The sequence below is a fragment of the Pyrus communis genome, chromosome 1, assembly GCF_963583255.1.
Source record: "Pyrus communis chromosome 1, drPyrComm1.1, whole genome shotgun sequence".
Taxonomy (NCBI): domain Eukaryota; kingdom Viridiplantae; phylum Streptophyta; class Magnoliopsida; order Rosales; family Rosaceae; genus Pyrus; species Pyrus communis.
In genome coordinates, this window is record NC_084803.1 from 19,361,466 (window position 1) to 19,388,745 (window position 27,280).

General features: G+C 36.6%; 3 protein-coding genes across 6 annotated transcripts; 1 reads left to right on the forward strand and 2 right to left on the reverse strand.

Annotated features, from left to right (window-relative positions):
* Window positions 1–256: 256 nt before the first annotated feature.
* LOC137733192 (DNA polymerase alpha catalytic subunit-like) lies at window positions 257–11,222 on the forward strand. Its single transcript, XM_068472352.1, has 31 exons — window positions 257–1,438; window positions 1,588–1,758; window positions 1,871–1,954; window positions 2,097–2,171; window positions 2,398–2,462; window positions 2,639–2,729; window positions 2,842–3,015; window positions 3,294–3,457; window positions 3,583–3,697; window positions 4,327–4,506; window positions 4,605–4,718; window positions 5,990–6,109; window positions 6,214–6,522; window positions 6,661–6,753; window positions 6,977–7,095; window positions 7,185–7,257; window positions 7,392–7,448; window positions 7,564–7,656; window positions 8,192–8,314; window positions 8,399–8,496; window positions 8,584–8,629; window positions 8,833–8,946; window positions 9,061–9,144; window positions 9,273–9,386; window positions 9,474–9,563; window positions 9,649–9,722; window positions 9,855–10,074; window positions 10,246–10,299; window positions 10,412–10,531; window positions 10,629–10,703; window positions 10,800–11,222. Exons 1-31 carry the CDS (start codon window positions 293–295, stop codon window positions 10,944–10,946), a joined length of 4,602 nt encoding a protein of 1,533 aa, XP_068328453.1. The 5' UTR covers window positions 257–292; the 3' UTR covers window positions 10,947–11,222.
* Window positions 11,223–12,483: 1,261 nt separating this feature from the next.
* On the reverse strand, window positions 12,484–18,671 carry LOC137742013 (nicotinate phosphoribosyltransferase 2-like). The gene is made up of 15 exons (XM_068481747.1): window positions 18,319–18,671; window positions 18,067–18,214; window positions 17,833–17,952; window positions 17,573–17,707; window positions 17,393–17,454; window positions 17,063–17,138; window positions 16,430–16,531; window positions 15,962–16,078; window positions 15,781–15,839; window positions 14,949–15,123; window positions 14,618–14,752; window positions 14,445–14,543; window positions 13,198–13,306; window positions 12,946–13,058; window positions 12,484–12,843 (listed from the first exon to the last, which is right to left on the reverse strand). Exons 1-15 carry the CDS (start codon window positions 18,465–18,467, stop codon window positions 12,766–12,768), a joined length of 1,677 nt encoding a protein of 558 aa, XP_068337848.1. The 5' UTR covers window positions 18,468–18,671; the 3' UTR covers window positions 12,484–12,765.
* Window positions 18,672–22,781: 4,110 nt separating this feature from the next.
* On the reverse strand, window positions 22,782–25,674 carry LOC137712852 (transcription factor SPATULA-like). 4 transcript variants are annotated; one of them, XM_068452052.1, is made up of 8 exons: window positions 25,211–25,674; window positions 24,727–24,822; window positions 24,536–24,601; window positions 24,375–24,440; window positions 23,693–23,971; window positions 23,544–23,613; window positions 23,296–23,389; window positions 22,782–23,199 (listed from the first exon to the last, which is right to left on the reverse strand). In XM_068452052.1, the coding sequence occupies exons 1-8, from the start codon at window positions 25,589–25,591 to the stop codon at window positions 23,166–23,168; spliced, it is 1,086 nt and encodes a 361-aa protein (XP_068308153.1). In that variant the 5' UTR covers window positions 25,592–25,674; the 3' UTR covers window positions 22,782–23,165. The 4 variants fall into 4 exon arrangements, with proteins under 4 accessions (XP_068308153.1, XP_068308145.1, XP_068308138.1 ...); XM_068452044.1 differs by having other exon boundaries at window positions 22,782–23,210; XM_068452037.1 differs by having other exon boundaries at window positions 23,296–23,425.
* Between the last annotated feature and the right edge of the window lie 1,606 nt (window positions 25,675–27,280).

Below are 27,280 nucleotides of genomic sequence, written 5' to 3' on the forward strand. Positions count from 1 at the left end.
AGTAAAAAAAGAAAGGCAATTAGCTACAATAAATATATTGTTATTTCGTTGTAAAAGTTAACAATGTCAACATTGTATGGCCGATATATGATAAATATTGTTGTAACTGAAAAAAAAAAAAAAAAAAATTAAATTTCCAAATACCATTCCGCCATTTCCCTCCGAAAAAAATGCCTTCCCGCGCAAACCACAAAATGCTGGCGGGTTTATTTAGTTAATTAAAAAAGGAACTCCAAAACCCTACTCTACACCCACAGCCACTGACACTTGCACAGACATCCACACACAATCAATGGCGGACGACGAGCAAGCGACGGTGGCCACCAGCAGGCGGCGGAGTCGAGGACCAGAGGCGTCGGTCCGTGCCGGAGCCCTCGAACGCCTCAAAGCTCTTCGCCATGGTGGCCGCCGATCTGAAGCTGGTGGGTTCCAAATCAAGATGGAGGACCGAATCTATGACACTGTCGGAGACGACGAGTACGACGCAATCGTCGCCAAACGACGGGAAGAGGTCCGAGGCTTCATCGTCGACGACAACGGCCTAGGTTACTGCGATGAGGGCGAGGAAGAAGACTGGACTCGTGCCGGTCCGTCATCGGATGAATCGGACGGTGGCGATAGGCCCAAGAGGAAGAAAGTCGAAAAAAAGGAAAAGGAAAAGGACAAAGAGCCTCGGCCCAGAAAGCCCAGTTCGTCGCTCACTGCCGCGGCGGCGATGATGGGGAAGCAGAGGCTCTCGTCGATGTTCACGTCGTCGGTTTTTGGGAAAAATAGAGATAATGAGAGGGGGAGAGGATTGAATTGTGATAGTATTGTGGATGATGTGATTGCGGAGTTTGCACCAGATGAGGATGACAGAGAGAAGCGGAGGAGGGGGCAATCAAACAAGATTTTGGTCCCGAATTTGAGTGTTAAGAGTCAAATTGGGTTTGATAGGGGTGTTAATTTAGCAAGGAACGTTGAATTGGATAGAGTTGTGGCAAATAATAGTGATTCTTTGGTGGGTTCTGTGCAGATTAATGAAGGGTTTGAAGAAAATGAGGCCACGAAGGAGGTGGGTTTAGAAGTCGGTGATCCCCCAATCGAGCAAAGCCATGATTTTTCAGAGGGTGGAGGGGCAATTGAGGAGAAAAATGTGGATTTTGTTGAGGAGAAAGTGGAACCTATGAAGAAAAAGGAAGAGGTTTTCACTTTGAATGCAAAGATTAAGGAAGATAACAAGGACCCGGCATTGAGTGCTATGGCGGGATGGAAGGCGGTGAGGACTGGAGGTGATGGGAATATTGGTGGTGGTGTTGTTGAGGCCAATAGCGGCTCAAATAGTGAAGAGATTTCGCAATGTGATTTGGAAGAAGATGGTTCACTGCCGTTTTACATGATTGATGCTTATGAAGAGTTCTATGGTGCTAATGTGGGCAAGCTTTATCTGTTTGGGAAGGTAAATATGTAAATAGTTTGATGTAGTATAAATTCTGTTTGGTTAGTTACAAATGAAAGTTTGTAATCTGTTTCATTTCTGAAGTGTAGTTCTTATCTTGCATGTTTGATCATGTTGCACTACTTCATAGTTAAGTTTTGGTGATATAGGTCAAAGCAGGAAGCACATACCAGAGTTGTTGTGTGGTTTTAGAGAACATGCAGAGATGTGTATACGCAATTCCAAAGAGTTCTGTATTTCACAGTGATGAAATCATGAAGCTTGAAAAGGATGCCGAAGAGTCGAGGATTTCATCCAGAGAATTCCGTACAAAGCTGCATGTAGGTGTTTGCATTTCAACAGGCGTGAACATACTTACATGTAGTTCTTGTTGTTGGATTAGCATTTATTTTTCTTTGCTGCTGTTCATGCTTTTGTTTTTCCTGTTATCAGGATATGGCTTCGGGTTTAAAGAGCGACATAGCAAAGAAGTTGTTGGATCTCAATATATCAGCTTTTAGCATGGCACCGGTTAAGGTTTGCAGTTACAATCATAGAGATATTTCCAACTGTGAATTAATTAAATTATAAACCAATGAAGTTTGTTGAGTCTTCACGAAGCTTTCCTGTTATTTGTTCCACTTTGTTGCTCATTCAGTGTATTGTGAACATATCACAGAGGAGCTATGCATTTGAGCGATCTGACATACCTGCAGGAGAGAATTATGTACTTAAGATCAATTATCCATTCAAGGTATAACGCTCAACCTGTAATTAAACCAATTTATACTTTATAGAAATAAAGTACACCTTCAGTTCGCATATTAACTATGTTACTTCTTTCTAGTAAATATTTGGAGTTTCCTTGGTTTTTGTTCTTTGCAGTTGCATGCTGTGATACAGTGATGGTTAATGACTTGATGATTTAGTATCAAATTTCATTTGATTCCATTTTTATGAGTACTGATTGCATGTCGCAGGATCCCCCACTTCCAGCAGATCTTGAAGGAGAAACATTCCTTGCCCTTCTCGGAACACATACCAGGTACAAGATTTAGAGCAGGTCCTCAAGTTTGATGTCTGATCTATAACTCTCAAATGCTTTCTTTTGTGTTTTGTTCCTGGATTTTCCTAGTGGTAAGAATGGAGCTATAGCTTATGTTACTTTAAAGCTCTTTTCTTTATTGAATAAGAGAAAACCTAACATATCATAACCTACAGCGCTTTGGAGCTTTTTCTTGTTAAAAGGAAGATAAAAGGCCCTTCTTGGTTATCAGTTTCAGGTTCAGAGTTTCGTCCAGTTTCACAACGGGTGAGATCTCCAAGTCTGGACATCTGTTATCATTTTAGCCATGATTATGAACTTCGTATTTTACTTTGCTTTCAGGTTCATCTGTAATAACTTTGGTTATTCTGTCATACAGGTAAGTTGGTGCAAATTGGAGGTGGTTGTTAAATCTGCAAAAGACATACAGGTCTCAAATTGCCCAAAGAAAACTGCAGAGGCTCCCCCAGTGGTTGTTACTGCAATAAGTTTGAAAACTATTAATTTTGATGAAATTGTCTCTGCATCTGTTATCTGCTGTCACAAGGCCAAGGTTTGTCCTACAATCTTTTTAGCACTGCTTGTTTTAGTTTTGTTTTTTCTGTGACTTTTGATGCATCTTGTTAGGATGCACAATTATCTAAGCCTACTGACTAACATGAAGGGAAAATTTCTCCTCTAACCTGATGTTTATAAATTTCATCCATTTGTTCCAGTCCTACAGTCAATATAGTTGAAGTTATACATTCATATGCTATAGCTTCTGAAATCTGTTGCTAAAGTACACTGAAATGTTCCATTATCCTTATATTGTGCCCTTTGGCGTTTCAGATTGACACTCCCGTGTTAGCATCGGAGTGGACGAAACCTGGCATGCTGAGCCATTTTACTGTTGTCCGTAAACTTGATGGAGGCATATTTCCAATGGGCTTCACTAAGGAGGCTACAGAAAAAAATTCTAAAGCTGGATCAAATGTTTTAAGCATCGAAAGCACGTGGGATTTACTGGCATATCTAATTCTCAATCAATCCTTTTCTTTGCTCTGTATAGAATAATAACTATTCTGTTAAAAACTGTATTTTAAATTCACTGGTATTGAAACTGAACTTTGTTTTGCAGTGAAAGGGCTTTACTAAACCGTTTGATGATTGAATTACACAAGTTGGATAGTGATGTTCTTGTTGGACACAATATATCTGGGTTTGACCTGGATGTCCTTCTCCGCAGAGCTAAGGTTGGAATACTTTTGCCTTCCTTTTACGTTAAAAGTTGATTGTATCTATCCTTGTTATGTTTATTCCAATGAGTTGTAAGCAAGATAACAAGCATGAAGTGGTGAAATCATTCTACTATTTGTGATTGATAAGGTCATCCTTTTGATAAAATATTGGCATCTAGAGGCAAACTGGATGAAATACAGACTGCAGACCAGATGCAGTTTGTAATCGGTTACATGATGTTTCGGTGCAATATAACTTCTCTTTTACATAAAAAAGACTAAAAAGCTTGACATGTTGTTTTAAAGACTTGTTTCAAGTTTCAATTCTGAATAAAAACATCATTCTCCAAATGCAGCTTTCTATGGCTGGGTCATTCCATTGCAAATTTTATGACCTTCTGTCGTTTCAAATGCCTGTTTCTTGTCATGCAATTCTTCTCTTTCTGCTCATCCTGATTTTTCCAAATGCAAATGATTTGACCATTGTTTGTAAATTCTATGTATTATTGGTAACACTGCTTCCCAAAAATGAAAAAAAGCTAAATTTATCACAATGGTGTCATATTTTGTGCATTATTTGTAATTTCGTACACTTAATGAGCTACCATTTCCCATGTATATTTAAAGATGTTCAATATTTGTAGGTTTGTAAGGTGCCAAACTCCATGTGGTCCAAAATAGGCCGCCTTAAGCGTTCTGGGATGCCTAACCTTGCAAAAGGAAGCTCCATTTTTGGGTCTGGAGCAAGTCTAGGGATCTTGTCCTGCATTTCTGGTCGCCTTTTGTGTGATACATACTTGTGTTCCCGTGACTTATTAAGGGAGGTAAGTACTTGCGTTTGGGATTATATGCTCGGTATTGCTGATTAGGTTTAGGTTCTCAGCAATCAGCATCTCATGTATGCAATGTTTTGGTGTATCAGGTTAGCTATTCTTTGACACAACTTGCAAAGACTCAGCTGAATAAAGACCGAAAGGAGATCATGCCACATGATATTCCTAGAATGTTCCAGAAATCAGAATTTCTAATGGAACTGGTAGGTTCTCATGCTTACATTATAAACTCTATTTGGATTTTTAGAGTAGTTTTAACTGTTCTGTTATTTTACCCTAGATTACTAGGGCTGTCATTATAGCCCTAACTTATGCACCACCTCTTATCATATGCATACACAGTTAGGTGAAAAGGCTGTACTAACCCAAAATCTATTTTTCTTACACCTCTCTGATATGATTTTCTTCACACTTGTCTCCTGTTATAGAGATATATGGTCCCTAAACTTTAGTCCAATTGGAGCTTTGGTCCATGAATTAAAATTTTGTGAGTCTTGGCCTCTAAACTTCTTATAATGTGAAGCAATGGTCCTTTTGGCTAACTCAGTTTGAACTTCCATCCTCTTTTTGTCCCTTTAAAATCCTTTATTTTGGATTAAAGTTCTTAGGGAGTTTCCTAGAAGGACCGCTGCTCGAATTTACAACAAGTTTAGGGACCAATAGTCATGGATTTTTACCAAAGCTCCAATTGGGACAAAGTTCAGGGACCATTGCTCCAATTTTCTCCCTGTTAAAAAGCTCAATTTTCCTGTCTTCTTTGACAACAAAATCATATAGTTTAGGGACCAATGGTCATGGATTTTTACCAAAGCTCCAATTGGGACAAAGTTCAGGGACCATTGCTCCAATTTTCTCCCTGTTAAAAGGCTCAATTTTCCTGTCTTCTTTGACAACAAAATCATATAGTTATTTTATTATTAGGAGAAGATTAGTGTTATCAGAGATTTGGTATGCAAGTGAGGCAATTTAATGTTTAATGCAACCAATAATATCAATAAGTTATGGGTAGTGTTATCCACATACCCATTTTACTTCTCACACACCCTCTCAATTTTTGGCCGTTGGATTGATGAATTGAAGATCAATGGCCAAAAATTAACAAGGGTATGTAGGAGGTAAAAATAAGTGTGTGAATAGCACTTTCCTAATTATAGTGTATGTACTAGAAAACTGTGTTAGGAGAGTTCATATTGCATGTTAGTTGGTCCCTTTGTTCAGAAAATGGTTGACAATTCATGGCTCTGAAAATCTCTGATTGTTATCTACTGAGAATTCAGTGGACCAATATGCTTACCAACCAATTATGTCAGCCTGTTGCTAATAAAGCCATGATTCTTGTTCACTTTCTTGATACCTTGTAACTTTATAGAACTAAACTAACAGTGAAAGGGGTTAAATTTCCTGCTATAACTCTGAAATTATTATTTGGTGTGTTTGCACATGTGTTATTCTAATACCTTTTTCAAGTATTCAGATTGAATATGGTGAGACCGATGCATGGCTGTCTATGGAACTCATGTTTCATTTGAGCGTTCTTCCCCTCACACGTCAGCTGACAAAGATAAGCGGTAATCTGTGGGGAAAAACCCTCCAAGTGAGTCCTACGATGTTTTTTTTTTCCAATTATGATTTCAAATTCTGATTTGGACATGGTCTAAAAAGTATAGGTGGTGTAAATCTAATCTATGCACTTTTCAGGGTGCTAGGGCACAAAGAGTAGAATATCTTTTACTGCATGCCTTCCATGCAAAGAAGTATATTGTTCCAGACAAGATTCCTCATCTGAAGGAAACAAATTCGGCAAAGCGTAAAACAGATAATGGTGTTGATGATAAAAATGTTGATGAGGTGGATGTAAATTTTGATAATGAGGCAAAGAAGGATCATGGGAAAGGCAAGAAAGGTCCTGCCTATGCAGGTGGATTGGTATTGGAGCCAAAAAGAGGGTTATATGACAAGTATATATTACTTCTGGACTTCAACAGTCTTTATCCGTCCATTATTCAGGTAAGCAATATAACTTCTGGACTTCACATACTCCATCGCCAACATGCCTACTTTCAATTTGTTTCTTCTCCCTGATGTAAAGTGAGGGAAAATCTTTTACAGATTTTTTTTAATATTCATACCGATTCAATTTTACAGGAATACAATATCTGTTTCACAACAGTGGAAAGATCTTCAGAAGGATTGGCTCCTCGTTTGCCATCTAGTAAAAAAATTGGGCTTCTACCTGAGGTATAATATCATCTTCAGTACAGAATTCTTTGTTTACTCATCCTGTGCATTTTCGCTCAAACAGATTGTCTACATTTTCGCTCAAACAGATTGTCTCCTGATGATATAACTATCTGTTATAACATGGAGTTGTAGGCCTCATAATTTTGTTTCCATTTTCTCGTTCTCAAGAAAGTATGTGTAATGTGCATGTATATAATATGCTTTTTGCACTACTTTGCAGTTGTTAAAAGATCTAGTTGAAAGGAGGAGAAATGTAAAGAAATGGATGAAGACTGCATCTGGTCTCAAGATCCAGCAACTTGACATTCAGCAGCAAGCTCTAAAGCTGACCGCAAATAGGTTTGTTTCGCCCTTTTAGGCCTGTTTATTTTTTGTTGTCACATCAAATGTATTTTATATATATGATGTGAATATGGTTGGTATTGCAGTATGTATGGATGCTTGGGGTTTCCAAATTCGAGATTTTATGCAAAGCCACTGGCTGAACTTATAACACTGCAAGTAAGAGAAATATGTGATGTTTAGTCTGCATTGTAACTACAGGGGATTGTTCACATCTAATATATATAAATATTATTACTTTTACACCAAATGCTTTTATTCAGTACTGAGCAAGTCCCATAATTTTTGTGCAGGGGAGAGAGATTTTGCAAAGTACCGTTGATCTTGTTCAGAACAATTTGAACCTAGAGGTCATTTCTTGTATCTCATAATAGCAGTGATTAATATAGCTTCCAATATCCACATATGACTGAGATCTCAACTGACTGGTTAAGAAGGATGTGCCACTATTATTTTATCTTGCAGGTAATCTACGGTGATACTGATTCAATCATGATTTATAGTGGACTGGATGATATAGCAAAAGCAAAAGCAATTGCACGGAAAGTCATCCAAGAGGTGAGGTTCTAACCATGATAGAGTGCTATCTGAATATGATGTGGTCAGTAAACTTTCCATTTCAAACCCTTATCCTGTACGGAAAGTCATTCAAGAGGTGAAGTCCTAACCATGATAGAGTGCTATCTGAACATGATGTGTCAGTAAACTTTCCATTTCAAACCCTTATCCTGTATGTTTAGTGTTCTTGCTCCTAAAACTATTTTCATAACAGATTCAAATGGTGCCTCTTGATTTGTGATGAAAGTTCCATGCTTTTACAATCTCTGGAGAAGTCCAAAGATCTAGTTAAAGAGATTAAAATCCACTACATTAATTTATAAATAATGTTTCCGCAGTAAATAACCTCCATAGTTTCCATAACTATTTTTTAGACAATGCAAAGAGCATTTTTTGTTTTTTCCGGAAAAGTAGACACTTCAGCTCCACCTTTGCAGTATCTGTCACAATATTATATGTATTCTAGTTCGCCTATCTATTTATACTAAGCTTATGTGCGTATGAGGGGTGATTCCTCTATCTATATGCATCATAGGTTAACAAGAAGTATAGGTGTTTGGAAATTGATCTTGACGGGTTGTACAAGAGAATGCTGCTTCTTAAGAAAAAGAAATATGCAGCTGTGAAGGTGCAATTCAAGAATGAGATGCCCTATGAGGTAATATAAAAAATGATCAAACTTTCAATTTCAGTTAAAACTTTCCTGGGAGACGATGAAAATTATATATTTTTTTGGGTGCAGGTTATTGAGCGTAAGGGTCTTGATATGGTTCGACGGGACTGGAGCTTACTTTCAAAGGAACTGGGAGATTTCTGCCTAAGTAAAATTTTATCAGGAGGGTATGCTGTGTTTTAGCTCTTTTCTATTTGATATTGTCAGTTTGACTTGTGCAAAGGTTACTGATCAGTCACTTTTGTGGTTCACAGGTCATGCGAGGATGTTGTTGAATCAATTCATGACGCTCTGATGAAGGTGAGGTGGTCCTTTTCATGTTTTCCATGTTGAACTCATTGTGGGTGTTTTCTTTGTTGATTTTCCCTTGGAGAAAATAGCCATTATAAATTAATTCTTCGTAGATTCATTTCCTATTATGTTTTTTTTTTTGGGTCAAATCATTTCTTATTATGTGGCCATATGATTAAATGACTGAATTGTTGTATTACAATTTTGAACAGGTGCAAGAGGAGATGAGAAACGGACAAGTAGCACTTGAAAAATATGTCATCACCAAGTCATTGACTAAACCACCTGAAGCATACCCAGATGCCAAAAACCAACCACATGTTCAGGTGAGTTCAAGTAGCGTATTTTCTGTTCACCATTAGTTCATCTGGCCCCATGTAATGTACTCGATGTGTTTATTTCATTTTTCTGTTGAATTGATGCTTCTGCAATAATCCTAGGTGGCATTAAGATTAAAGCAAAGTGGTTATTCTGCTGGTTGTTCTGCTGGCGATACAGTCCCTTATATCATTTGCTGTGAGCAGGTTTGTGATGCAGTAGAATGTGTATTATATCGAATGAATATTTAGTGAACACTGAGACCTGTTTTAACATTAAAGTGGTGATGTTAATCATGTTTAGCCTCTTGCTTTCCTTCCCATTCCTTGGACAGGGGACTAGTATAAGTAATTCAACAGGGATTGCTCAACGGGCTAGACATCCGAATGAATTAAAACGAGAAGATGGAAAATGGATGGTTGACATTGATTACTACTTGTCCCAGCAGGTTCTTTATCCAACTTATTTGCTCTATGTATTGTCATTTAGGTAGTACATTGTGCTGTTTGATTGATGACTTAATTCCGTTGTGCAGATTCATCCTGTGGTATCACGTCTTTGTGCTTCGATTCAGGGTACCAGCCCCGGACGCTTGGCTGATTGTTTAGGACTTGACTCTTCTAAGGTAAAAATCATTCTTCCTAGGCATTTTCTGGAGCTGATTGATAGGATTCCTCCCTTTGATGTATTTTTGAAATTGGAAATTTTAGTTCAAAGGTAACTCAAGTGAAGCTGTCAGAGATGATCCTTCCAGCTTGTCCCTTCTTCTTGATGATGAAGAGAGGTAACCTTGTCTGGTTTCTCAGATCTTTCATAGTGTCCACTGGTTCCTAAACTCTAATATATTTTAAATTGGAATGAACACGATGAAAGATTTCTCTGGAAATGATAGATGTATTCATGTGATGTATTGCAGATTTTGCAGTTGTGAGCCTTTGATCTTGGCATGTCCTAGCTGCTCCAATACTTTTACTTGTCCAACTATCTTGAATTCCATTTCTAAGTCAATTACCGAAAAGCAAAGTAAGTCACAAGTCGAGGAATCTACCAGCGATTTTTGGCATACACTACGCTGTTCAAAATGCCCGGGGGAAGGAGACATGGGCAGACTGTCTCCTGTAATGATAGCCAACCAGGTATATAGACTAACTCATCCCTTTTTTCACAGTGCCACTATAATTATCCGTCAAGGCAACTGTTAATCTGGAGAGATTTGGAGTCTGAAAAAGTGCTTATGGTTTTCAATACCAAATTGTCGTCGAGCATCTAATGAACATACTCCTTCCGATACTGTATTTGTCTTTCAGGTGAAAAGGCAAGCAGACAGTTTTGTTTCAACGTACTATAGGGGCTTTATGACGGTAAATTTTCCTCTTGCAGATTATTTTGGGGAACCACACGGGTGCAATGATTTTATTTTATTTTTGTTGTTGTAATTCAAACTAAATCTCAATCTCCTGACTTTACTTTCAGTGTGACGACGAATCTTGCCAATACAACACACGAAGTCTCAACCTCCGGCTTGTTGGCGATGCTGAGAGAGGAACAGTTTGTCCGGACTATCCTCGCTGCAACGGACGTCTTGTAAGAAAGGTTTGCATAAAAAACTCGTTGAAAAGAAAAAGAAAAACGCTTTCTTGTACTGTTTTCGTGTAGCTAACGATTTTGGCTGTTAACGCGCCTTCACCAGTACACGGAAGCAGATCTGTACAAGCAGCTCTCCTTTTTCTGCCACATCTTGGATACAGAACGCTGCATAGAAAAGGTGATCAACTTTTCTTAACCAGGACATCAACTCTTGGTGTGAGCTTGTATTTTTAGGCAAGTAATTGTTAATCTTTTGCTGCAATTGGATTTGCAGATGGAGGCTAGCACTAGACTGCCGGTAGAGATGGAGTTGGCCAAAGTTCGGCCAATCGCGGATTTGGCTGCTTCAACGGTTCAAAGGATTCGGGACCGCTGTGCCTATGGATGGATACAGCTGCAAGATCTTTGTGTTACAGTTTAAATCTTTTAAAGTTTTGCAGACCGCAGGGTTAAAGTTGATTCGATAAGCAACCTATAAAACTCTTTTAGTCATTCATGTGTATATTTATAGGTTGCTCATCAGCAATGTTGATGTGCAATTACTAAGCAGCAATGTGTTTTAAGCAATCTCTCGGAAAGTTTTATAGGTTGATAGTATATTGAGTATTTATGCTTTGTACTGGTATAATCATGGCAGTTGGTGCTTCCCTGCTTTACAATTTCTACATCGGCTTGAAAGAAATACGTTAATACTCGTTGCCAATCTTTTATACACCATTTCTACTTAATTACAATACGAATTTGTCAAGTCGATACAACTTTTCATAACCTCTATATCATTTTTTAATTAAGAGCTAATCTTGTTTAATCCTTCTTTATTTTCAACAAATAATTCAATATGTAATTGTTTATTGTGATTGAATAAATCAAAGCAAAATCAAGTGACAATAACAAAAATAATGCATAATCAAGTGACAGTAACAAAAATAGTGCAAGATCAAGTGACACAGCACAAAAGGGGTCATTAACACCCACAAGTCAAACAAAGCAGCGGAGCTACAAACATTGGACGATTTTTCAGATCTGAAAAATCCCAGCGGGGCAACCGCCAAATAGCAAGGGGCCGGCGGCTATGGTAATTTCAGGTTAGGGTTTCTACGAGGGAAAGGGGCGAAAGCGTTTCTGATATTTAATGGCAACGGTTTAATTTGGGGACGAAATATTATATCCATCCCCATAACCACGAAAACTAATAATATACATAACTGCAAATTAATCATCGGGTATTATCCATAACCATACCCACAGGGTAACGGATTCCCCATCTCTTAACGGTTACATCCATCTTCGTCAATTAAAAAAAATATTCATTCAATTGATGCATGATAATTTAGTAAATATTAATTTTGTCATTATATATATGATGTATAAAATGATTTAATGAATGAATCTTGTGAAGCATAAAAATTAAAGCTAAACGTTGATAACGTTGGTTTGATCTTTTGATATCTTCCACAAGTACCCTTGAATTCTCATACATTTTGATTCATATTAAAACTTTTGAACTTTTCCACAAAATGCAACTTACACAATCAATTTTTGTATTCTCAAGGTAATGGATTCGGTGAATAATAAATATATATATATATATATATATATATAAATATATAATTTTTTTTAATACTTTAATATTATATATAATATATATTATTTGGTTCGGATTTGGTTATGGATATGGATTGAGAACCCCTATAACCATATCTAAAATCATAACGGAATAATAATCAAGGTTTTTCTCCATACCCAAAATATACCCGAATTTTCATACCCAAATCCAATTCATTTGGACGGTTATCCACGATTATCGGATTTAACTGTTAGAATTGCCATCCTAGATATTTTAGAGTCGCCCCAAGTCCGGAGTATCTTCTACTCAATGGCACCATAGAATTTTTGCAGCTTTGCTGCCACAAGTGATGGAGATGGGAAAAAACAGTTCACGTCCGTTCCAATCATGTGGCTCAGTGCGAACAGCAATTTTCCTTCTTCAAAAATTCTTATTCCAAAATCTTATTAAAAATGAATGATGCATCGCATTGTCGAAAAACAACATGCGGGTAAGGAAGCAACAATTATTCTATTAACAAGTAAAATAGTAAATTACCGTTCCACAAATGAGCTAAATTATGTATTCCGACAATGTTGTATATGCTTTTGACTACTTAAGGGAACTACTTCAATCGTCACTTGCGCTGAAAAACGTATACCGCTTCATGTGTACACCTTTTGCTATCACAAACTCACTGCAACTCCCCAACAGGTGCTTCGTTGAGCCACAAGAAATGAATGAAGTCGTACAATTCCGCACTCACACTAACCTGCTCAGCGTAAAAATAGTTAAGTTAAAAGTGGAGTCACTGAAAAATGAGAACAATTTCAAAAAAGATGCATCAGTATCAGTTGATTCGGTTCATTCATACCTTGTACGGCGTTGGATTTAGTCTCCTCATGTGGTCGGGACGCATTTTCTTGAGTTGTGTAATGCAGCGCTCCCTAATGTCCTTTAATGGTGGCAGATCTTCTCTTGCTCCACCTTCAATGAACAGAAATCCGGGGTTAGACATTACATACACCAATATTACGAAAATAAAAAAGGGACGGTAGTGTGCTCAAAACTATATGTTCGGATGATGTTCTATTTCCAAATGTTATCAAATATCCTGAAAGTCTACCTGGGCTGCCAGGCCAGAAACATTTCATAAGTTCTTCAACGCGCTGTGGCACCACATACGCTCTCTTTGATTCATTAAAAGGGTGACGACATAGAATTCTTTCTCCCACCTGCATGTTGAAATATAATTATGAGAAATTTCTGATTCATCATTCTAGTGATCATCACATGGAGTGAACTCTTTACTTGTATAGAATCCAAAGAAGCAAGCAAAAGATATACACTCAAATTATAAGCCTTATGGATACGAAGAATTAAATACGTCTCATTAGATGTTCTGAAATATTACTCTCTTTCATTTATATCTGTGTGTGTTTCTCTTCGGATTAGGGACTTTGAGCCACCGACGCTCCTATTTGTGGGTTTGGAACTCACATAAGTGCAGAGTTAAGCTTCATCATTTGGTTTTTTGCTTTGTTTGTCTACCTCTTGGGAAAATAAATTAATAAATCCTGCCCATCTCGACAACTTATCATGTAGCATTATGAGTTTCATGCACTCCATTATTATTCCAACAATAAAAGAGACACCACATTTTCAGTACATCACTTTGCTTTCCGAGTCTCTGATGTAACTAAAATTCATAGATTGACATGATAATAAAAATCTACTCCTAGCCAGTGTTCAAAAAGCCTCGCCTAGGCGCTAGGCGGTTGGCCACCGCCACGACTAATCCTTAGGCGTTTAAAAAATAAGAAAGAGCGCCTAGGCAGCCAGCCTGGACCCGCCTAGACCCGCCTAGGCACCCGCGTAGACTGCCTAGGTTGTGAAAATAGTTAACTTCCATATTGAATTTTATTTTTCAATAAATTGTATGAGACTTGTTGGATACTTGGATGAACACTAATTATATGCTTGTTCCCAATGTTTTTAATGTATCCTAGTGCATTATAATTTATATGTCATTCTATTTGGAATATTATGAATTTATGTATCCCAATACAATTATGCATTTTTGTAATTATAAGTAGAAATTTATTTATGTTATTAATAAATTTAATTAAAATTTTAAAAAAGCCTAGGCTCCTGCCTAGACGTCTAGATGCTAGGACCCTATGCACTGCCGACTAGCGCCTCGCGCTTTTTAGAACCTTGCTCCTAGCTTGCAAGCTCTTTGGAATAGCTAACCCAAATTATGAAAAATGTTTCCGCTTGCACTCTGATATATGAATGATAAGGATAACATTTACTAAAAAATTTGAGAACATATGTGGTGTAATGGATGCATAGACCAAGTTGACAAGGTACCTTTGGAGGTGGTTCATTTTCCCCTGTCATTATATCTACCAGGGGATAACCTTCTTTCCCATACAGTCTGTAACTCCGCTTTTTACAAGGAATGGAGACCTAAAATGAGGATTGAAAAAAATTAGAATCTAAACGAGAGTGGTACAGGAAATTTGTTAGAAGTATGATCAAACCTTCGTAACATCTTCAGAAAGTTTTATTCGAGGCTGATTATTTATCTCAACAAGCTTGAAAACGCACCCTAAAGCAGCTTGAGCATAGCAAGTAACTACATAGGTTCCAATTCCAAATGAGTCAACCTCATGACCCTACAAAAGAAACAGATTAATCTAATTAAGAAATTAGGTTCCAACAAAATGTATTTAGTCCTATGGTTCTAAATCGCCGTATTAAAAGATAAACAACTTAAAGGTAAACATATCAACACTATATAAAACCAGCACTCAAATGCCTCTGTACAGTTCTTAAGCCACAGCATAATCCCCATAACTTCAGAATCATTACCTGTTTGTTTAAAGCATCCAAAGTTTCCTCGTTCAGATCATTACTAGCTGTAATATTGGTCTTTCCAAACCAAGGTACTCCAAATTCTTTCTCAATGGTGCAGAAAATCTTCCGAGCCACGCATGATAAATACGCTAGGTCACCTGAATCCAACCTAATTCCGGCTGCTTTGTACCTGGACATAGCATCATCGAACTCATCAAGAGAGCTACAAATGTACTTCGTTGATTGCCTAAAGATACCAAACTAATTAAGTCAAGGGTCGTGAAGCTGCCTGCACATTGCACAAATTAATATGGATGTCGCACTGGTAAAAAAAATTGCAAAGACAAGGTTAATGTAATAGTTCCTGGAGTAGAGGCAACTTTGTGGAGAAAATTTTCAGTGTGCAATATTTTATTTAAAAAGTAACCTGCAAAACAGCAACCTTTTTTATGAAACAGCATCAACATAAGCCTGCAACAGTGGTGTAAACCGGCCTATGTCTTTCGCTCACTTCTAAAAGGGAACCTTTATTCAATAAAGCAACCAAAACACCCCCCCAAAAGTAGGCTTCATGATTAAGAGGTCAAATGCCTACAACCTTAAAGTTTGAGCACTAATATTGGCTTCAACCCCTTAAAAAGAAATGCATTACCATACGAACTGCTTTTGAGCCTACATTATAAACCATAGTCATCATTATCAACCTTATTGGTGTTGCCATAGTTTTTCCATTTGAAACCAATAGAGGATACCTAGTTTTGTAAATCCATTCCAGATTGCACAATACTAAAATCATCAAGTGGATAAAAATGATTAAAAATGCTGCACGAAAATCTTTCGAACATACCCTAAATCATTGAGTGCTAAAGCAACGGCACAATAGTTAGGGATTCCACTCCTCATAACCTGGTAAATAAATGAAAGGCATGTTGCTAAAGATTCACTTTATTTAAAGAAACAATAAAGTATAAGTGGGCCGAAACCACATCGTTAAACATTATGAAGTAAGCTGCATAATGTTTACTTACATCATATGTGTCTACAAGAGCTAGAAAGTTATTAGGGAATGCCAATGCATATGATGTGAATGCTGCTAGCTCACTTTGATTGGTCTCGCCAAAAGTTCCATTTAATGATTTTGACCACTGCAAAGAACACAGGTAAGCGTTGTCAAGGTCTGAGTGAACTGATCTGAGATCCTATTATGATATCAAAACAGAAATTCGAGATTAAATGTGTAAAACAGCTGACGAAGGCAGAAGGGGATATGAATATGCAAAACTTTGTGAAAGTAAGACAGATTGCTTACACCCACAGACACATATTTGATGAAACTGAAAGGGTTTAGTAGTTCAACCAAAGTTCAATGGCTATGAACATATACGCCATCATGCACAAATTTTTATAACTTAAGTAGAATGGAAAGAACACACAATTGAGAAGCATCGAAATTAAAAAAAGCATATGAATTTTATGTGAAGAACAAAATCAAACACCTGAATCTTGCTTAACCAAGTCTGAACCAGGCTAACAAAATCCTCACAAGTACTCTGGCCATCACTGCTATGAAGTGATTTATCAATAATCTCATCAGGACTCTGTAAATGATTAAATAAGTTAGAAACAGTAGCTTCACATGCAAAGGCATGCAAATCATGATGAAGACAATATAATGCTCATAGCATTTAGTGTTTCAATGTCATGGAACAAGAATAGACACTAAACTCAATCTAGTAATTTCCTTTATCACGTTTGTAATTTACAAAGGATTCATGAGATATCATGTTTGTAATTTCCCTTATCAGATGAAAATCAATAACATTACGGCCGTGAAATTTTATCTCATATTTAATGAATAAACAGTATAGCTTTAGCGCTCAACTAATGTCACGCTAAATACAAGAAATGGGTCTCAAACATTGAAAAACCTACCCAATAATATAAATATAGTGGTATTTTAATAGGTAATAGACTTACTAGTTTCTAGTTTACCTCTGATGATGTAATTGTAGATATGAACTAAAATATTTTCTACAACCTATTAGGGGTTATGCACAATAGATCCCAAGTCTTTATGCATTTGAAGTTGTACTTTCCAAATTCCCAAAAAGGATGAAAGAGTTGCGTACCATAAATGAGCTGACAAAAGCATGAGAATGGGTTCCACGAAGTGGTATCCCGAATAACTTCCCAGCTGCAACATTACTGTCAAATATAACATAGAGATAAAAGGAAGTTATTCCATATCATTACTCAGAACGACAAAAGGCCGCTGATTTTAAGTCAAATGAAATGAGATTCTTCCAGTTGTCCAATATCAGAAATGTGTGAATATGATTATATGACATATATAGCGAAGTAAAATGCTTTAGAAAACACAAAACATAATCCAAAAGAAATGTTAAAAAACAAAAATCACAATACTAATATGCCGCAGCTGAGTTTTCAATAGGCACTACCTTGTTGCATGAAATCCTCCCAGGTAACAGTACCTTGATGCCCCTATTCCCCCATCAGGTCCCTAAATATCAAAACAAAGACATTTATTTACTAAGATAATCCGACCACAGAACTTCGGAACAACAAATCCAAAATGTGAAAAACCTGAACTTGTCACAGCCCAAGCATGTTCCAGATACCTGAGCCCGTCGAAGCCCAAACTCAAGTAGGTTCTTTGATTCTCCAGCAACAAAACGATGCCTTGCAGCATTCGTAGTAACTAAAGATGCATAATTAACAAGATTCAAGAACGGAGTTTCGAGCAATTGAACCACCTGCAACAATAAAACAAACGTAAAACAAAACACACAGCAAAACAACTAGAATGACTGACAACAACAACAATTAACCACAACAGTTTAAAGAAGGCCGAAAACAAAACTAGATTAAAGGTTCTCACCGCAATTGGCCCTTCAACTCGAATCAGGGGAACCTTTGGAAAAACAACTGTACCCTCAGGAATGGCATACACTTTAACTCCTGAACAATCAACTCCTCTAAGATAGTCATAGAATCCATCCTACAGTTCACCATTGCAATTCGATTATTCGAGCTTTTGATACACATGCAAAATCACAATTTCAAACTACAGAATGCAGTACAATTTACAGTGAAAGTTTCAGAAATAATTCACCTCGCACGAAGAAGACAATGATTCGCGGACGAAGCCGATATCATCCTCAGTCAATTTGAAATTGGCAATGAATCTGATGCATTCTTCCAAACCGGCAAAGATTGTGTATTCGCCGCCGAAGGGGTTCTTCCGGAAATACAAATCAAACCTGTAACGGAAATAAATGTAAAACTCTGTTTGGTTGCCGGGAAAGTATAGAATTTTCCCGGGAAACAAACGGAGTGGGAAAGCAGAGAGAGAGAGAAGACTGACACAGCTTGTTCGTTGTGCTTGCCGGCTTTCCAGTAAGCGTAGGCCATGGTGAACTGGTAGAGATCCGTGAGCAGGGGGGTGACCATTGGATTGGTGGGGGGCGCAATGACCCGACCCGAATCAATCGGGCCGTTCGAATTCGCCGCCATTCGTATATTGGTTGGTTCTTGCTTCTGCTTCTGGTAAGATATATATGTCTACAGAGAGAAGCTAGAGAGAGGAGGGAGAGACCGCTATAAACGAGGAAGAAGGCGTTTTCTCGTACAATTCATCGAAACGCAGGAGACAGGAGAGACAGAGAGACAAGGCGTGTGCAGCTGACGTGTCGCTGGTTTTGTCAAACAGCTTCATAGACCAACCATATATACTTGTCCATGGTGCATTTTATTAACCACAATTTTTTTTTTTTTTTAAACAACAGTATTTTCTACATTAAGGTTGGAGACTCAGCTAAGCTTCACAACAAGCATAATAATTTAGTTCAAATTATTTTTTTTATTTTTTTGTCAAATGATAGATTTTATTAGATAGATGTTAGATTAGCCACTGCCGGGACTTGAACCCACGCTTTCATGCAATGACTCAACATCTTTCCATTATTGTGGTAAAGAATCTTTTACAATTTAGTTCAATATCGATTTTGACGTTAATCGAAGGTAAAAACTCTCACTTACTTACAATTGTTGTTAACCACATTCTTTTATGTAATAGTTATGTGAGAGAATCCCTTTGTTTAACATTATACTTCCACTTTTACCCTTATTTTCTGATTATTTCTCTGTCTTTTAGCCTAATTTTAGGTTTTGTGATCATCAGAACCCACTATCATGGGTTTGATGGGGAATAAGCACATGCACTTGAAAAGATGACAGATGCTGAGAGTCTTCAGGGAGACGGAATTTAGGGTATTCAAGTTTGTCCTTTTTGCTGTATAGTGTTCATTTGACCATCTTGGTCTGTCCACGCCACCTCTGACATTCAAGGGGCTCCGTTCCGACTGCCTGCGCTTTCAAGAAGATCACGCCATCAAACCCCAGAAATTATCGACCGAAAGCAAACCCTATAATAAATAATTTACCAACGTAAGTAATCTTTTATCATAATGATAAAAAGGAGTTGAGCTCTTTATGATTACGTAAATTCAAATCATGTCGATGATTAAATTAATATCTAATCTAACAAAACTTATCGTTTGACAAAAAAATAAAAATAAAAATTCATGACCGACTTCGCTCCATCGCTCAACCTCTTGGACAAAAAATCCATTAAATGTTTTGTTTTGTTTTATGGGCCTTTTTTGTTGTTTTTCATCCTCATAATTAATAAAAATTCATTAAATGTTTTTGGTTAAAATGTTGTTTTGTGAGGAGCTTTTCGATAAAACTTCATTTTTTTATATTTGTATAGATGAAGTCATATAATTCTTAGGGTTCGTTTGGTGTGCTATATAAGATTGGATCTTCGGGATATAATTAGATTGGCAATGACTTATAAGACAAAACTTGTACCATGTATAAGGATACGTTAGATAACTCACTCTATTGTGGACTCATAACCTATCATGTTCATTCTATTTCACATTTGACACAACAAACAACGGACTAGACTCAAGTCCATTTTAATTGATCACAACCTGTTTCATCTGGCCCACCAAACGAGGCCTCATAGTTTTGAAATTCTCAAATAATCAGATTCCAAAAATATTAAATCTGGAATGAGTTTATGAAATTCCAAAATTACAATTCCTAAATTGGAAGTGATATGTAATTCCGAAACATTTTGGATTGAAATTGAAAACGTGTATTTGACCGAAAGTCAAGCCTTGCAGAGTGGTTCAAATATTTTATTTTTATTTTTAAACGACTTGAATTTTTGTTATGTTACTAGAAAAGGCACTTATAAATATAAATGATTTCTCAAAAAGCATTTCCAAGAGAAACTTGTGTAAGATTAGCCACATTCTCCATTTTTACGAAAGCAAAATGCTTTGATCTCCCTGTAAATTTGTTATATATAATTTATTGAGTATCAAGTAGTGTAGGGAAAATCTACTGCAGACATTGTGTAATCGCCTAATGATTCACATACTATCTCATTTTAAAATTGGTACAATTGTTCTAGTTCCGTATGTTACGATTTAATTGAGTTGGTATTAATTAAATAAGGAATTAACTTGGTTCTTTAATGATTGGGAATAAGTTCCTCTTGAATGCATTTTGTAGCCGATTCCTCAAAATTTTACGCTTATGACTAGAACCGTTTATATGATAATTGCTCGGGAAAGATCATATTTTGAAGAAAATTAATTAAACGTGGATCGTTTGGTGTTCCAATTGTATAATGAGATGGACGGATTCGGTAAAATAATTATAAACCGTCTATTTATTTGCTACAATTGATTGACTAACCAACCTTGGTTTTAACTGATTCTTTTTGTAAATATAATCTTTACATAGTGATTTATAATATGAACGGTTCCTATTATAAATCTGAAGTGTAAATCAACCACTAAGTGATTTGAGGAGGAAGTCCTCAATTTTGAATAGCCAAGCCTTTCTCTAAATAATACTAGTGACAAAGTACTATTATCTATATACTCCTGCCATCCTTCCCTTCTATTTCTTAGGAACGCTGACAGAGATAAATATCATTATTTTTATCCCAAACAATAGAAGACATAAATACGCAAGTGGTGGATTGTTGTAATGCGTATAGTCTTCTTCTTCAATCCATTACGGGTTCAAACAACCTTCTCTCTATTTAGTATAAATTAGTATAAAATATACTTCTAATAATAATAAATAAATAAAATATATAGATGTATTTATTTTTTGTTTTTCCTAGCTGGTAACATAATAAATAGATTGGTTGGTTTCAATGAATCCGCTCCAGATTAACAGGTCAAGATAAGAATCTACTTAATGCCCTTAAATAGTTTTATTTCTTCCTTTTCTTTTTCCACCTCTTGAGAATAATTCCCATAGTCCAGCTGAGTTGAATCTTTAGACCAGAAAAAGGAGAAACAAAATGAAGATGAAATTGGTAAAAGTAATACCCTTGACTACGTTCAGGCTATTCAGCATTGAACTTTCCTTCGAAGTTGAAGACAAAACACAACATACAAATTGGGTGGCAACCTATAGTAATACTTATTTATATGTGTCGTGTTCATGTTAACTCATTTGTGGATAACATGCGAGTTAGTACAAAAATAAGAGCAATATAATGCAATAACTTACACATTATTCATAAAAAATGAATAAAAGCAATCAATTTGTTAATATAATATTATATTCGTGTTGATTTCGAGTCTTGTTAACGTATTGTATCCGAAACTTAGTTCTTAAAGCTTTCTTGACCCTTGACTTGTATGAAAGTTTTTCAGTCACCTGTGGAGAAATCCAAGTCAATCGTTGGAAATTCCAGTTTTCTTGTTCAACGTTTATTCCATCCCATTTGTTGGTAAACAGACCAAGAAAGAAAAATATAAGAAATATGGAAAGAGTAGTTCATTTCAAGCTAAAACCTGAAATTTCTCAGTGATCCACAGGTTTTAGTGTTGAATATTTCAAGAATATATTCATATATTTGTTGTCTGAAAAGTTGGGTATTTGCCCAACCGTTGCTTCTTTTCGAGTGAAGCATTGCAACATATGACATACCATAATATACATATATATGTTATATATGTATATATATGAATATAATATATATATATATATATAATATAATATATCGGTGCTGCATTGTGTAGCATGTGTGTGCGCGAAAATGATGGTACCAAAAGGTTGGATTTAATTCAACTTTGTATCTTTTGGTTGAACTACAATTTTTTGTTAAAAGACATGATACTTACTCAAATTGTATGAGTAGAATTAAAAGATATAAATAATCAATATTTATTTTCTGAAAATTCTAAATAGAAAACATGTTTTTTGGGTCAATAGTATTAAGAAGGGTTGTATATCTTCAACTAAAATGAAAGGATTCGATGATCGAGTGCTTTAATGCCTATAAATACCTATTGGGGCATAATGTTTCACACACAATTTTCAAAAATTTGTTTCTACATTCCTTGCTCTCTTTTCTCTTCATCACATTCACACAATTTCTTTCTAGTTATTTCTAAGGAAATACAATTCGGTTTTGCTAATCGAATATTTCATACTTTGTTGTATCCTGGAAGTAACTTGTCAAAAACCCTCTAGCAAATTCATTCGAGTGGGGGCAAATAACACTTTAAGGAAACTATTCAAGTCGTACCTCAAAGTCATCATTCGAATTATTCTCTATATTTCGACATTTTACTCTTAACATTTAGCAAATTTTTTAACAATCGATAAAAAAAAGTTCGGTAATTTGTAACACCTCTACTCCAAAGCTGGAAGATCCTGAGATCTCTGCAGAAATTAAATATTATAAAGTAATACCAAAGCAATGAAACAAAACACTACATAGCTGGATGTTATGAACACGATTTTCATATAGTTCATATATAACGAACAGCAGCCCCTTATTTCAGACATGACAGATGATTTATAATGTGACGCGGAGCATAATTTCCAAATAAAAGGAACCACAGAAAGAAGGGATAGATAGAGTTTACATGGGTCTCATCCCCCACCCTACTATTTCTACGAATTACGTATCAAAAGCCTTGCCAAAGCATTGAAGAGAAAACTCTTACGAATTGCAGGTCTGCTATGAGGCATACGCATAATTCGAGCGTGCAACCGAGGCTCTAAGAAATTTTGGAGAATTACATAAGCTGTTACAAGTTGTGGCTACACCAAATCCAAAATGTGTAAAGAGTAGCCGAGCTTAACATGCATCATCCATGCCTTCTTTCAGTTTTGATGGCATCGTTTGAGACCCTTCTTCCTGTGCAAATTCTAAATGCGAATTACATAGTGAACGTACGGTGCACATAACCATGTGAAGAACGGATAAAACATCGTATTGATCAAATGTATTTACCTATCAATGTGAAAGTTTTGTTCTATAGTATTCAGGAGACCGCCTTCCTGCCAGTCCCTTCCTATGATGCGTGTATCAAAAGTACTCTTCGAATCTGATACTCGTGCGTTAAAGGGAAGTGAATCAGTGGCTGTGCCTCCCAATTCAAAATTTTCCAACAAACAAAATACATGTTAGACCAACACTAGGATCCTGTGTGCATACTGTTCGAGTTATTTGAAAGGGCAACTGTAGGATCATCGACCCACCTGAAAGATTCATCTCCAAACAATTTACATTAATTTGTTGGTGCTGCAAAAGGTCCTCCCTGCAGATTTCCTTCATATGGAAAATAATGTAAAAAGGTTAATATCGTTTGCTTAGTTCGGTATGCATTATTCACACAGCGATAATTTACCTGAGATGAGGCTGGCAGTTGAAAGGGTCCCAAGTGAGCCTGAATTGACGGTTCCAACCCAAACGACGTTTCTGAATTAACTACATTTGACATGTCTGGTACATATGACTCGTTTGCAGTGGTGCATTGGTTGGATAAATTGAACAAATTTGTCATGTCCAAATGCAGAGGCCTAATTTCCTCACCAAGCTCCATTCTCATTTGCGAGAGCTGTATGGGTTGCAGCGTTCCAGGTAGGCACAAAGAATGTAGACTCATACCATTTCTCATTGATAACATCTGAAGTACAAATCACAAAGTAAATCAATCAAAACCAAATTCTCGATTTTTATTTCTCCGATCATCAGTGCAGTTGGCATTTCATAGGCAAGTTTCAACCAGAACCATAAGATTCTTCAAACAGTGCACAAACCACAGTCACTGTTCCAAAGCTAAAAGCTGACCTATTTCATTCAAAATTAGGGCTCCTCATCGGGTTCAAGGCTGACAAAATTAGGGCCCCTAGGTGCATGCACATGGTTGGATCATACAAATCATATTTGAGTTTTTCTTGGCATTTCATTGAATGGGGAATGCAATGTGTGGACTCAACATAAGGGATACTAGAATTAACACGAGACAATGAACTATGAACAGCACTTGAAGCTTACCGGAAACTAAGAGCAAAAGCGAAAGCTAATACCTGAACTTGAAGCTGAAGCTGCTTGAGGTACTCAATGGCTTCATCAAGCATAGAAGCTTTGTCCGTCTGCCCACATTAACAAGATGAACCGTCAACTCAATAATCAAAACGACTCACACACAAGAGAACAAAAATCAAGCATCTTGGTGTGTCTAGCTTACCTTGTTAGAATTTGGGATGAGATTTTGCAATGCCTTCATTTTCTCGTTGATCCTATTCCTCCTCCTCTGCCAAAACAAACGGAATAGCATCAAAAATCACCATCGAACGCGATTTTGTCACGGAAAAAAAAAACAGATACCACAAATTTGCATATTAACTCAAGTAAGAGGCTCTCAGATTATAAACCCACCTTTTCAGACAAATTATGAACTTCTGCAGCTCTGCTTCTCTTTGAAGAACTCCGTCCCCCACCTGACTTCGCTTCCACAAACGCTTCAAGACCCTCCTAAATTTACAATTCCTCAACATCTTATTCAACTTAAAAGATTCACATTAACTCACACTAACAAAGGAAAAAAATGGGAAATTAAAAAAATCCAAAATTTTATTTTTTATCTTCTTAATTACAGCTTACTGTTTCAGTCAAAACGCCGTTCTTTTCCTTTCCTTCATTTTCTTACCATCCAAACGGACCACAAAGAAAATAGTATCAACTCTAAGGGATCAAAAGCTTCAACTAACCAGGTAAGGCATGAAAGTCCATTAATTTTAAATACTCTTACTTTCTTGCACTTTCCCTACATTTTCTCAGCAACCAAACGCACCTTAAATAAAAATATATATTAAAAAAATCACAACTTTCCAAAATTCCAATTCTCAGAAGAGCAAAGTACCTCGCTTTCACAGTCATACTCGTCGGCCTCGTTCTCACTCGCCCCGAACGAGGACGACGACACATTGGGATTACCGGCGGACACAAGCGCGGCGGAAGAATCAACGGCCGTGATCTCGTCCCCGAAGAAACCAGAGTGGCACGGACGCTCGAGATTACCAGGCAGAAGAGCACCAACGGACGGCGAGGGCGAAAACAAAAACTGCGGGGCCTTCCCGGGCTGGGCCGCAACGGAGGCCAAAGAACTAGACGAGCGCACCAAAATCTGCTGCAGAAAAAGCGACATGTCGTCGGCGGCCGAATGCGGCTGAGCAGCTGGAGAAGAAGAAGAACAACAAGTGGCATTTTTGTAATACTGATCATATTCGTAAGTGTCCCCCATTGCTGCAAATTTTGCTCTGTGTTTTTTGTGTTGTTTTGGATTTAAGCTTTTGTGGGGGTTGGAGTTTTTTATGATATTACTTTGTTGCGTCTGGGAGTGTGGCGGAGTGGGCGGGTTTACGTCTGTCTGCAGATTATGCTAAACTTAATTAAACTAAATTAAATTAAAATTTAATTAAGGAAGAGGAGTGAAGAGAAGTCGCACTCACTGTTGCCACACGTGAGGGGCACTGACTGATGGAGTACTCGTAGTAGCACTGTTTCTGTAATTAAACATGTTGCAGAGTTTTCTGAGTATTCTGACTCTTTCCCTCCGTAATCCGTACACAGTTTATGAGATATAATTATAATAATTATCGAGTTTGTCTCAGTCTAGGACCAAATGATCCAAATTTGATGGTTAATCATTTCAGCGCATAAGTTACATCAGAGTATACGTGAATTTTTAAACAGTAAATTCTTTTACTCGAAGACAATTCATTTGAAGAGATTATAAATCAAGCCAAAACTTGAAACTTATAATTATTTCAGTTTTCCCTCATTGTTCTTATTCATCACCTTTGAGTTCTACACCACAAAATATGTCATAGCAAAAAAAATACTACATATTGATTATAATTCCTTTTTTCTTTCATTGCTAGGAACTTATCAATTTAATTTTCCTTGGATTCTAGCAATTTGACAAAGTTGCCAAAGGCCTTTCAAAAAAGAGAGAGAGTAGGAAGAACTCGTTGTCAAATGTCAATGCATGTCAGGCAAAAATGGAAGTACAACCCGAAAGACACAACACTGCAGGTCAGTAGTGTACTAGTGATGTGTTCTGTTGAGTAATCGCCACCCATCAAGGCTATCATGACCTTTGGAGGTAAAGGATCGCAAGTACATGGACAGTCTAAATTGGATTTCGATCCAAATAGAATGCTGCGAATTTCTTGAGTGCTTCTGTTCCCTCCCTAAATACGCAGCTACTAGCAAAATCCACTATATTTTACACTATCATTAATCATATTTTCAAATAAGAAATCAATATTAGAAGTTGTACAATTAGAACTAAAGCATGCATATGGCTCTTAAACTTTACAAAAAAAAAAATATTGTAAAAATACTTATAAAAGTAAATGTATATGGATGTTACATTTTTTCTATAAAAGTATATCTCGCTCAATGATTCAAGTTTTGTGTAAGTTTTAATCGTGGCAAAAATTCATTATTTCTATATGTAAGATTTAACAGTTTTGATTTTTCAAACCAATGATATGCACTAGGGAATAAAAATTACAATGTTACTATGAAGTTTATGTCATATATGACACAAGATATGAGTTATATATAAAGGGAGTTTTAACGAAAAGCCCACGATACTATTCACTTTAACGAAGAACCACATTTTTACACTAAAAAGTCAAATCTGGTATTATTCACTTTACCCTTTATTTTGTCATTATCATTAAAACTCAAAGTTTTCAAGCCATTTTCATTAGTTTTCCTATATATAAATTGTAACATATAAACAATAGATGGTTCACAATCAGCTCATATTTTCTCTCATATCTCATCTTATCTCAATGTACTTTAATTTTTGTAATAATACACGTTGGATATCTTTTTTACACAACAATGTTGAGAGAGCAGAATTTGTAATTGTTTGTGCCTAAAATAACAACTTGGGCCGATAAAATGTCAACCCGAG

Bases quoted from the DNA above. Each gene is read 5' to 3' on its own strand.
- LOC137742013 (XM_068481747.1), bottom strand. From the start codon at position 18,467: ATGGCGGCGAATTCGAACGGCCCGATTGATTCGGGTCGGGTCATTGCG. The intron at 17,953-18,066 runs GTGAATTATTTC...GGTGAACTGTAG, and splicing joins CATTGTCTTCTTCGTGCGAG to GATGGATTCTATGACTATCT. The intron at 17,139-17,392 runs GTAGTGCCTATT...TATATTTGACAG, and splicing joins GGAGGATTTCATGCAACAAG to TAATGTTGCAGCTGGGAAGT.
- LOC137712852 (XM_068452028.1), bottom strand. From the start codon at position 25,591: ATGGGGGACACTTACGAATATGATCAGTATTACAAAAATGCCACTTGT. The intron at 24,602-24,726 runs GTGGGTTTATAA...TTGTTTTGGCAG, and splicing joins TTCATAATTTGTCTGAAAAG to AGGAGGAGGAATAGGATCAA. The intron at 23,972-24,374 runs GTATTAGCTTTC...TTTGTACTTCAG, and splicing joins AGCTTCAGCTTCAAGTTCAG to ATGTTATCAATGAGAAATGG.
- LOC137733192 (XM_068472352.1), top strand. From the start codon at position 293: ATGGCGGACGACGAGCAAGCGACGGTGGCCACCAGCAGGCGGCGGAGT. The intron at 6,110-6,213 runs GTGAGTCCTACG...TGCACTTTTCAG, and splicing joins TGTGGGGAAAAACCCTCCAA to GGTGCTAGGGCACAAAGAGT. The intron at 9,564-9,648 runs GTAAAAATCATT...TGGAAATTTTAG, and splicing joins TAGGACTTGACTCTTCTAAG to TTCAAAGGTAACTCAAGTGA.